This window comes from Alligator sinensis, unplaced genomic scaffold (assembly GCF_000455745.1).
Source record: "Alligator sinensis unplaced genomic scaffold, ASM45574v1 scaffold121_1, whole genome shotgun sequence".
Classification (NCBI taxonomy): Eukaryota; Metazoa; Chordata; order Crocodylia; family Alligatoridae; genus Alligator; species Alligator sinensis.
The window spans coordinates 247359-260006 of NW_005841910.1; the positions used below are offsets into that span (position 1 = coordinate 247359).

General features: G+C 39.6%; 1 protein-coding gene across 2 annotated transcripts in view; it reads right to left on the reverse strand.

The window, feature by feature from the left end:
* LOC102384413 (contactin-6) overlaps positions 1-12648 on the reverse strand; it is a 123441-nt gene that overhangs the window by 36842 nt on the left and 73951 nt on the right. For both annotated transcript variants that reach the window (XM_025197979.1, XM_014517458.2), the window contains exon 9: positions 293-420. In XM_025197979.1, the coding sequence (XP_025053764.1) occupies positions 293-420 (128 nt within the window). The remainder of the gene's footprint in view (positions 1-292; positions 421-12648) is intronic.

Sequence of the window (12648 nt, forward strand, 5' to 3'; positions counted from 1 at the left end):
ATTTCTGCACCTCTAGTTCTTAGAAAACTGATTTAATAATACTGCTGATACCCAGTGCACTGTCATAAATGACCAAGGTTTTGTGGCAAGTATTATCTTCTAAAAATAATACCAAATAGTCACTACTTGTGGATAAGTCAGTCATTTCTTTTTAGTTGCTGTCTACATCTGTTTCAGCACACTATTTTAGTTTAAACCTTGTATCATAGCTGTAATAGTACTATCTTTGTTTCATCAAATATGCATGTACATTTCCAATATTCATAATGCACAAATGAAGACAATAAAATACCTTTCACAATCAGGTTCCCTGAGTTCCTGGCAATTCCAAATTGATTTGTTGCTATACAAGTATATACTCCTGCATCTGATTTGGTTATGTTATATATCTTCAGACTTCCATCTGCTAGCATAGTGATCCTGGGGGAAAAAAAGAAGTAGTATATTGGCTGTACAGGATGCTGTTCTGACTTCTTTTCCAAGAACTGTAATAAGAACACAATACGCACCTTTTGATATTTAAATACATTAGGTATGTATATGCTTTCCTATGACAAGCTGATCAACTAATTTTCACATCTGTTTTATTCATGATCTCTGTATTAGGAGCATAACTTGGACATAACTGGAATTGACCATCAATCCATCCAGTCCACTTCCCCATGTCCTTTTGTGGTCTATTTTAGATGCTTCAGAAGAAAAAATAACACCCCAATAATGCCCCAAATAGTATTATATTATACCATGGGGGTTGTTTTTCCTGACCCAGATAGTAAGCAATGCATAATGTGAGATATGAGGACTGACGGCCTATGTAATTTTGTCAGTTTTATTAAAAGTTATTAGTCTAGCTAAGACCCGGCAACACCCTCTCACAAGCAATGAAAACAACATAAAATGGTCAGCATTCTCATTTTGCCCTAAGAAATTGCCCTTTTAGTCTAGGGATGGAAATTGCATATAAGCCAGTATAAGTGATCAGAAACCAGTTCAAATCTGTAACACAACAGAAGTTTAGTGTATATAACCCACTTTCAAAATGATCCAAACTGGTTTAAGATGAACCTGGATGGATGTAGTATCAGACTTAACTGATTTCAGTTAAATCAGTTTATTGAACTTCTGTCCCAGATCCCCTCCAGATTCAAGTTAACTCACAGTCCCCCAGCATCCTAGGATGCTTTGCACCTCCCCTGCAAGCCCCTCCTCTTAGGGTGGGTGGGTTAGCCTTGGTCCAAGCTGTCTGCTCCAGCCCGGCAGGGAGATGTGCTCTAGTCCCCACTCCCCCTCTTCTTCCCCCATCCCCCAGCTTCTGGCTTGGGCCAGTGCAGGCACATGGATGTATTTCCAGAATCAAAAGTGAACATCTATACACTTGCTTATTGGTTCAGTCTACACAGCTTAGACCTGCAAAGATTGAATCGATTCAGCCTTGGGCTTTTTGACTGTTTGTACATAGTCTTAGTGGCTATGATTTGGCTTGTTTTATTATGCACTGACTTTGGGGGTACTGACTTGATTATACTTAGAAATATTTTGAGACCAACAAAGAAAGTGGAAAGGTTTGTGGCTGTAGATGGAGAAATATACACCAGAAAAAAGCAATGAAAGTGCATAAGAAATTCTTGAGCAATTTAAAACACCAGTTTTGGATTTTATGGACCAAATTCTGCACTGATTTATACCCATTCAGGTCAATGTAGTTTTTCAGGGTGTAAATCAGCAGACAGTCTAACCTGAGCTTTTGCTAGTGACATTTTGAGACCTTAAGCAATGACTTTTACACTGTGTTGCTTCCTTGATTATGAATACCAAGAGAGATTGTCATAAATGCACATGAAATATGAAAGTCCTCTGAAAGTGGCAACACTAACATCAGCAGTGAGTTTATGAGAACCACAAACACTGCAAATAAAATATGAGGGGAATTTTTTTTTTTGTTAATCCTTGATTTAATTGGCTTTTAAGTCTAATAAAAAGTCCTTTTATATTAGAAAAATATCCAAGTCATGCTTCACAGCCTGAGTATTCAATATTTATTACTTACAACATAAATTTAGATGATGAAATAAATTATTAAAGCAAATGAGCAATAACTAGAGCACAAGTGGAAGTTGAGGGCAATATCACATCCATTAAACATATACAAAACATTACACTATCTTGTTGTATTCCAACCTTGTATTTATAGTCTTGCATTTCCATGCATAATACACAATAGGCCATGTTTCACCCTCCAGCACATGACTGCAGTTCTCATCTGCTCATGTACTTGAGAGAAGATCTGTGTAACTGAACACAGAACCTGGCTCCAATTGTGCTGAAATGGAAATAATAATCCATCTTGCAGCACAGCCACACAGCAAAGTGCATAAGCAAACTCTGACTTGAGTGAAGCCAGACACCCAATTTGGGGATAATTATCACAGGCTGTGTTCAGCTAACTGTCAAATGAAAGGGAGCTCTTACACCTGTGTTTAGTGTGCTGCATGATCAGGTGTCAGGAGGGAAGCTAGCCTTGCAGGGGGTGCTTGAGAGGGTTTTTTCTATTTGCTTCTATTGCTGAATCAGAAAGAGAATTGTGTATGCCTCAGAGCTGATTAAATTCACTGTCATTTCCACCAGGTGTAGTTCATGGTACTTATTCTCCCTGTTCAGTTCCCAAAATATGAAGAGTTTGGAAGGGGAGAGGGCTGTTTGGCTATGTTCCCTTGTCATAGATCTCACATGACTTGGAGACTTTAAAAAAATCCAGCCATAAATGGTTCGTTCACTAAGCAAAGTATCAGAGAACATTGTCTCCCCACAAGCAAGGGAAATGCAATGAAGACATTAAGATGATTTGAGCAAGGATCCTATAGTGGCAAAATTTGTGCCTTTTCTATTACATGGGGCTATGCTGAAAGCTGGCCAAGGCCATAGGGAGTAACGAAGGAAAGAGAAATAAATCCCAAATTCGTGAATGGGAATACATTCTTGACCCCCAGTAAATAGGGAATATTTTCAACTAGTAGCATTGCTTTGAGAATTGTTGCAGTATGTTCTGGGAATTTGCCTTGTTACTCAATATACATTTTAAACTTGGATAGTAGTTTTGACTCTCCTTAATACTGAAGTATTTGACAGATGTGATGCCTGCTAAAAGCATTATGGGCTTCCTCAACAACACTGCCAGGTGTTTGAATGTCTCAGCTTACATGCTAAGCCCAGGGACACCACTCCAATTTCACCTTTTATACACCCCTCAGATCCTACCTCACTTGAAGGGTTGCTCCTTAAGAGGGCAAACCTTTACCTAACTCCGAGTCTATACTCCCCGTGCATAGTAGAGCTGCAGTGGGGGCACTTTCTGTGCTGCTACATGGTACACTTTGAAGAAGGAGCAAAGAAAGGATAGCAGTGTCATCCATTGAGCTCTGCTGTGCGAGAATATAGCAGCATCTGGGGCAACCAATTATAATAGCTGCCACAGCGTGGCTGTACTGCTGTTCTGAATTATCCAAAAAAGAAACTTTTGTCCCCGGGCTTTGGAGAGAGAAAGGAAGGAAATTGGCCTTCAATGAATACTCTTGTTACCTTGATGATGATGGTGCAGCTTTTGCATGCAAACAATTAACACTAGGCTAAGAAAATAAGTTTGGATTTAACATTCGTTCCATCAGATATCAACATATCAAACTGGAGCTGGCAAAATATGCAACTAGGAGCTGGAATTATGGATCTAGCTGACATTTTCAGAGAAGAGTGACTGCACACATAAGGAGGAACTGGCAACTTTTAATTGACATTATTAAGCTGTACATCAAAATAGGACAAAATGGTCTCATTTTCACTCTCCCTTGGGAGAAATACCTGCTGCTAGTGTCTGGAGGATGGATTTAAGTAAATATGAACATAGGGCATTAGCAAAATCTTTCATTTTCTCTTCTGCCAGCATCTGAGGCATTCAAAATGAGTGCCACAGCTGCAGATAAACATTGCCATTAAAAATTCCTGGTGATAAAATAGTCGATTCAGCTGATTAATTAGCAAAATATGTGCAGATATAGTGGCTGTACAGTCGGTGTTAAAGGGATATTTCAGCTGTGAATCAGCATATGTTCACTCACAGCATGCTTGAGTTAAAATGCTGAGTGAGCCATCAAATATCACATATGTATTATTTGTAGTGCAGGAGCTTGTAGAAGCTCCAGCCATCGATCAGGATGCCATTGGGTTAGGTAGTATGCAAATACAGAACAAAAACACAATCCCTATTCCTAAGAGCTACAGTCTAAGCAAACAGAGCTATAAAGAAATGCTCTGTCCAAAGAAAGATTAATCACATGGCTGTGTATAGGGTTGGATCATTGAGTGTGCCACAGCTATGTTTAGCACTGTCTATATCAGGGATTGGGAATATAAAAGTTGCTTTACATTATTTCGAATGTAGGTCAGCAGGGGGATAGATTAATTCTCAAATGTAATTTGTAGCAACTTTGGGGTAGTTTAAAGCAAGTTTAAAATAGATACTAGAGGCCTTGGAGCATTTTGTGAACATGCTTGCAATGCTGGGACATAGGTGATGTATTGTAGACACAGCTATGCCATCTCTATGCCAAAGGCGTTCCATTATTTACAGCAATTTTAAGTCTCCTTTGTGCTGCCAGAATGGTATAAAAAGATCTTAGAAGGCCCCATCGAATGTACTGATGCTTATTCAATACAGATTCTATTCATACACAAATAAAGACATATTCTAGATACAGAGAAGGTTGTGAAACAATCTTCAGCATCCCGCTGCATGAATTGCAATGAAAGCATGTGAACAATGGGTACGTTCCAGGGAGAGACCAGAAGTTGTAAGATTGTTCAGTGCCCCATTCTACCAAGCCGAATAGAGTTTGAAACTCACCCTAATTTGGAAATTAATCCAGCTCTGAGAGACATTCCTAAAATGGCTCATTCCCTTAACCTCTGCTGGGCAAATTTCTAATTTTCTGATGAATCAAGTGGAGTTGAGCACCAAAGATTAAGAACTATTATTTGTAGTCTCTTGGCTGCGCAGATGCTTATCCATTCAGATTGCATAATGCCCATTCAGCTATTGGACAAATAATCACTGGCCTACAGTCATACAGTTGTAGTTAAACGATCAGCCATCTTAAAAGTGGGAATGCTCTCTGTTGACTGGTTCAACTCTTTGCTGGTAAAGAGAAACTGTGACATAAGAAGTTTTAGAGTTGTTTCAGAATCAGGATTCACAATGCTTAAAACTTAGGAAGCTGTCTCACCCTACACACAGACACAATTTATTTAAAAGGGTGATGGACACACAAGTTCTTCTTCTGTATGGGTGACTTGGAGCAACACTTATAAGTCCAGTTTAAGGTTAGTTAACCAGTCTAATGCTCTTGAGAAAAGGGGATGTATCTCTGCATGTCATCGTCAAATTGGTATAGCGGACAGAGTGTTTTGTGGTCCATAGTTTGATGAAGGTTGCCACAGCCACATTCTGCAGAACTCCTAATACATCGTCTGTGCATCAAGTGACCACAGCAGCCATGCCCAGTTCACATCCAATGGGAGATGTCAGGGGTTGAAGATGACAGCCTGCCTGTGGGCTACCCTGCCATGTAGAAATCCAAAACAAAATCCACAACTAATGTCATCACAATGGTGACCAAATGCCCAACAGGCTCTTGGTCAATGGAACAACAACTATAGACACATAAGTAATTAATTACCATGGAAGGGAATTAAATGGACAAGTATGAGTCATTTTGAGACATATCAAAGTTTGTTCTGGACAAGGATGGGAATGCAGAGCAGGATGTAAGAAAGGCAGAAAGACAGATTTTAAATATATGCAGAAAATAGTGGCTATAATACTGATGTTAATGAAAATGCTCCCGTTGACTTCTAGAAACTCAGGATTTCACTCAATGAAGTAATCTGGATGGCATCTTTCTTCCATCTCTATAGATACAAAGTTCACTGAAGATTTTAGCAAATGATGAAGAGGAAGCTATAACATTTGATCATACCTTGCCCCCAAAATGCTTACCACAAAGCCATAACTCTTCACAAAATTTTTGGTGGTTATAATAATTGGTAGCATTTACATCCAAAGTCAAGGTAATTTTGAACAAGGTAAACAAGGATGTCACATTTAAAGTCTAATCTAATAAAAAACATTTTCTCTTCCAATGCAGTTGTCTTTCCTAGGAATAAACTCGTTTTGGTTTTTTTAAAGGACAAAATGGATAAGCATGAACCTAGATATAAGTTAGTGATTGTGACTTCAAATGCCTAGAGTCCAGCTTAAATGAAAAAAAAAAAAACCCTTGTTGAAAGAGAGCCTGAACAGAGAATCAGTTTTCTTGCTGAGAAGCTCATTTCATTCCAATTTCCAGCCATCTGTTAATGGAGACACGTTTAAAAGATCTGCAGAAAAGGCCAAGAGGATACTGGGCTGTGTTATAGGCATGCCAGGAAAAGTGATTCTGGTGAGGCCTCGCTTTTCCAGTTTAGGATTCCACACTTCAAGAAATGTGAGTTTACTTGGAAGAGCTTGGAGGAAAGCAACACAATTAGGTCTGGAAAATATGTGATGAGGAAAGGTATGAGGAAAGAGAATTATTTAATTTGCAGAAGAGATGACTGAGGAGAGAGAATTATTACATTTGGGGAAGAGAAAACTAAGGAGGGAATTTGAAGATAACAATTTTGACATTCAAAAAGAGTTGTTATAAAGAGTATGGAAACCAAATGTTTTCTGTGTCTACATGGAGAGTTAGTGGAATATCCATCATTGGGAAAAAAGGTCAGGGTAGATAGGGTTGTTGGTTGTAGCCATGTTGGTCTAAGGACATATGCAGGTAATGTTCTGGGTAGATATATTTTTTTAGACCAAATATTTAGTTGGTCTAATAAAAGATATCACATCTACCCAGAGAACCTCAGGTTAGATAAACATTTGTCTGGGATGGTTTAGAAAGGGATCCTGCCTAAGTAGGGCTTGGACCCCAAGGTCACTTGCCTAAGTAGGGCTTTGGCCTCTAGATGACTCCAAGGTCATTTTCAGCCCTATGTTTCTATAAACCTAAAATGGTGGTTCTTAGGCAGGCGCACCATTTCTACTGCAGCTCTTCCCAGTTTGGCGCCGACATACCCCCTGAAAACAGAAGTGCATGAACAGTTTCATTACATGGTGGTGGCAGCCTGGTGATAAATGCCAGCTGCCACCAGGTAGAACTTCCCTGCACGCCTCCACAATGCAATGCTTTTCAGTTTGGCTCTGACATGCTTTCTGAACACACAGGAGCACAGGGCAACTTCATTCAGTGATAGGGGTGGCCGTGACACCATCACCCTATCACCTTGTTTTCATCACTCCAGAAAGAGTGACCAAACGACAACCTTGGTTTAAAAACCAGAAATCTAAAAATATATAGCCAGGTGCTATTTGTGGCAGGTGTCTATGGTCATATGCAGCAAGAGAAGGGAGGGAAAAAGAACATCCTAGATCTTCACCTAAGTCAATTCTCTGAGTGTTCTGAGTAAAAAGACAGCTTGCCACCTTTGTTCAGGAGACAGAAGTCTGAGAAACAGGCAAATTGCTCATTAAAACTGTCGCACATACTTCTTTTATGTAAAGAACTTAAGAAACCAAGCAGCATAATACATATCACTTCTAATTAACTGGGCCAAACAAATCATTTCTGGAAGGTGTTGTCTCATGTAAATAAAAAATTATGGATGGCTATTTCCTTTGATCTCAAGAGCATGAAAGAACAGTATTTATTCAACAAGGCTGATCTATAATAAAATTTGTCAAAGGCAGCAGGTATCAACTCATTACATTTTATAGTGAAGCAGAGGTAGTTTGTTTCCTTCCAGGTTATTCAGCTTATCTTCTTTAGTTACAGATGGAGCTTTCATACACAGATATAAATATGTGCAATGTGCATATCTCCCCAGTGTGATACATATGTAATGCCACTGAAATCATTGGAATACCACTGGTAAAACCAGGAGTAACACTGTGGCTGAATGGGACAAGCCATGCAGTTTCTAACATGACATTTTTCTCAAAATTAGTCCTTTTTAATTATAATAATTTCTATCATGTAAGCTGTGTGCAACTGGGACAATCCAAAATGCAATTTACTTAAATATTAAGTCTGCAATTATGGTTCAAACTATATGCATGATCTTTGCAAGTGAAGGCAGCACTCTGGCAATTGCATGGAAAAGCAGATTTGAATTATGGCATGGGTCAAAGTTTCAGCTTTAGTTGTAAAAACAACATAATAGATTATGAATTGAAGCAGGGGGGTGAGGGGAAAGAAGCACAACAACATCTGCTGGAGTCTGCCGGCATCCTGAAACAATAATACAGAGCAATATAAACTCCTGCAAGCATTTCAAAGTGATGTTAACTCCATGGATGACTGCTCTGATTTGCTGCACCAATACCACCCGAACAGAAGAAGGAGCAATGCAAAGGCAGGCCCAGTATAGCTATATAATAGGTGCAGCCCAGCAGCTGGGATAAGTTAGATCCCAGAAAGGAAATGGAGTCCTTTGGCTCTCTGGAGGAGGGTCATATCTATAAATGTCCTATGTGGGCAGAAGTGGCCACTCTTGTTCATATTATTTCAGAAAGAGTTAGACTGACGTTGGAAAAAGTATGAGATGCCTCATGTTGTGATGTGCCTCCAGAGCCAGGGTGGCTTAGGGTGTTTACAGGTGTTCATTTTTGTATGAGAATTTCTTTTGCAAGGGAGATCTTCCAGGTATTTATCTGGAAGATTTTTCTCCCCCAGGAGGCATGTTTCCCCTGGGAGAAATTGAATGAATGCTCATAGTTTCTCCTGGGAGAGCAGCAATTCTCCTGATAGAAATATAATACCTATACATAGCTTTAATTTGGCCCTATGCACAAATAAAATTGTTAGCTAATAGTGCATGTTATTATCTGAATTGCACATCCAATCAAGGAAAAAGCCTGCCAAATGAAGCCCTGGAGCCAGATTTTTTTTTTTTTAAGAAGAGGGCATTTAAAGTTTATAAACCTATTAGTAGCCTGGTTTTAAAAAAATAGCCAAGCATATAGAGACTCTGCCCAGGTCTTTTTTACCTCACCCAGTCTTCTATCAGCAGTATATATGAGCACTTCAAAATAGCTACTGCATGCATCATCCCAACTCTCCACGGACACATTGAAGAGATGATGAAATGAAGCACAACAAAATTTTCATTTGTCCAAGATTACTCAGAAGGAATGGGTTTAAATCCTGGCTTTTCTGAGTCTCAATTCACTGCCTTCTTTAACCACAAGACCATCCTTTCTTATGTTTATGGTTAGAATATTAACTGGTAAATTGTCTGGAGTTCTCTCTGAAGAATATACAGTGGACCGTGAGATTTTGACTGACTGTTGAAGTTCACAAAGATTGATAAATATGAGAGAGACTGGTTTAAAATGATGAAAGAAAGGGAGTGAGAAAGAAAGAGAACTTGGGGAAAAAATCCCTCATAACTTCACTGAAGACAACAAAATCACCAGGGATTTATATAGGTGTAAATGAGAATGAATTGCTCCTTATGATGACTACTTCAGTTTTAGTTAAAGGTTCCACTGGGTTCATTCTGAGATCCAATTGTTTGTTATATCTCAACGATCTTTATACCTGTTTCTCCTATTCACAATATAATTTATATGCTAATAGCATTGCTACTTAATAAACTATGTTTAAAAAGAGGACTTTCCTTATCTGCAAGCTGATATTAATGAACTTCAAAATCAACTGACACAATTAAGTGCAAACAAAATAAATACCAGTAAGCCCAATGTTAATTATTTGGATCAAAACAAAGTTACAATATCTAATTGAATAGTCTTATTAAAATATTTAAATAAAGAAAATTATTAGCAATAATAATGTGATAACAAAACACGGCTCTGCGCTAATTAAAAAGCAAGCATATTATTTTTGCTATTTTTTTACATTACTTGGGGAGTAGAATCGCTGCACAATTTGTGAACGCAAATATTTGTTTTATGCAAACACATACAGACCTCAGGAAGGAGTTTTACTGCATAATGAAGCTTCCAGGCAAAATGCAATATGGTTAGGAGATGGCATTCCCATAAAGATAAAAGATCTGTTTCAAAGTTTTCCCATTCAGCATAGGCAAAACCAGCCTTACTTCGAGGTCCTTTGAACACTGACCAGATTTAGGTTTGATTTTTTTTTACTCCACCAAAGCATAGTAGGCCTATTATTAACCAGAAGCTCACTATTCAGTGTAATATAGTCTAAAAGCTTGGGTATATAGTGACAGGATTCAGCATTGTAAATATAGGATCCAACTGCCTGTAAGCACAGTCACACTTCCAACCAACTGCTGGCTCCCTTGGTCTTTTCCTCCGGAGAGAACCAGACGGAAGAGCAGGGATGCCCCATCCTCCCTCTCTGCTCAGTATTAAGGTTTGTTCACACGCTGTGATTTATCCCCACTCTGCCTTCTCATTCCAAGAGAGATCTGGGAGACTGCCATAGGGTCCCTACCCTTAAAGTTTTGACAACACAGACTATAGAGATAATATTTCATCAGTTCATAAATGGTCAAATAATTCAACTGGAAATGGAACTAGCATTCTTAGTGTAAAAAAAAAAAATCACTGAGAAAATAGCAATCTAGCCAAGCCAAGAGAACCCCCACAACCACATGCCTTTTTCAGGCCATCTGTGTAGGAAGGATACCTTCCTGACCCCAGACCAAGCAATCAATTCTATCCAACACGAGTAATCAAGGACCAACTGAGAGCAGGGGGGCTGGACCCGATGATCTCACAAGGTCCCTTCCAGCCCTAAACTTCCGTGAATCTATGAGATAAGGTCTGTGCAACCCAATTGTCTGGCACTGGCTCTACAAACGACTGCCATCTTATTGAAAGCTGCATGTAGCATTTAGCTTGAGACAGTCACTGCCTCTCAGTGAGAGAGAATTGGAATCATGCTTGATTCAGTCAAGAACCGCACTCCATGACTCGCCTGGTCCAGCTCAGAAAGGAAGGAGTTTTTTCTAGTACAATCCTGTCTCATGTAGAGAGAACACAGGACAGCATGATCACTAAAGCCAAGCATTATTCTGAGCGTAGAAAAAAACTGGTTTGCTACTGAGAATGGAAGAATTGAAGTTTACTAGTTGTCAAAGGCTACAGTGAGAGTAGAAGTACAAAGTGTCAAATGTAATTGTCAGAAAGAGGGCCCGCCGATTTTCCCTGTTTGCTGGTAAATGCCACTGGTTTTGAAAGATATTAACAACTTAGGAGCTCTAGAGAAAATCTTACCCACCACATGACTCCTTGCCCACACTGCTATTACTAAATCTAATCCCACCATTGATCATTATATGTCTCAAGCATTATTAGGAGTTCAGATACAGTTGCAGATAAGTCCAAATTCAATGATGGTGCAAAGTTAAACCCTTAATATAAGACTTAGGTGGGATTTAAAGGGTTCATAGGGCTTCGTGTGACACTCAGTGCGAGGGTTTATTTTATGCCCAGAAAGTTTCTCTCGTCCTTGCTTGTCAGTGAGCACGTCTAGATTAATTTACTGCACAGTGAAGCATCACCTATGCATGGCAATTAGACTGGTGTAGACTAGTTTACTGTGCCATTGGATAATCCCATCAGACACAAGTACTATCCAATGGTGCAGTAAATTACTGCACTTACATGCATGTGTAGATGGTGACGGGGCTGGCTTAGGCATAAGGCTGCTTCAGCACAGAGCTAGCTAGATGGCAGGCAAGTCTACATGTGCAATGAATGCACACTAATACCGTCTGGAGCTTATTGCTCAAGAGTTTTTTGCACCCAGGCATACCATTTGAACATGCGCTTGGGAGCAAAAAACTCCAGAGCAATTGGCTCCAGAGTTTATTTAAACACAGCACATGGAGGCTGGCCAGGGCTGCTTCTCCATGTGCTGCAGAGGGGCTGACTGGGACATGAGGGTGTTTCAGCAAGGAGCTAGCTGGCAGACAACCCCCCGCACTGAAGCACCCTGATGCCCCAGCCAGCTGCTTTACATCACAAGGAGCCCCATCAGAGCAGCCAGCTCAGGGATCCTCCGACAGGGCTCCACATTGCTCTGGAGGTTTTTGCTTCCAAGTGCATATTCAAATGGCATGCCTGGGAGCAAAAAACTCTTGAGCAATAAGCTCCAGACTTTATTTGTGTGCATTCATTGCACATGTAGATTTGCCCATCATGTAGTAAAATCAGAATTGCTGCTGTCCCTAAAATATTCTGTTTTGTTCTGTATGTGCAAGCAAGCCATATTATCTACATATGATCAGTATTGGCCTAATTTGCAGGGTCTGGACATCATGTAACATGGACACTTTGCAAGCATATTCACATGCATGTGTCTAAGTATGTAGCCATGTGTACAGGCTTGCCTGTACATACATACGTGCACAGACACATGTGCAATTTGGCGTGCTATTTTCTGCTATACCATTGATAAACTATAATGTCAAAGCACAGGCATTTTTTTCAGTTTAATTATACTAATTACATTAATTTGTAAATCCATGTTCTATTATGCTTTAGTCACGCTGATAAAGCTATGCTCTCCATGCTTC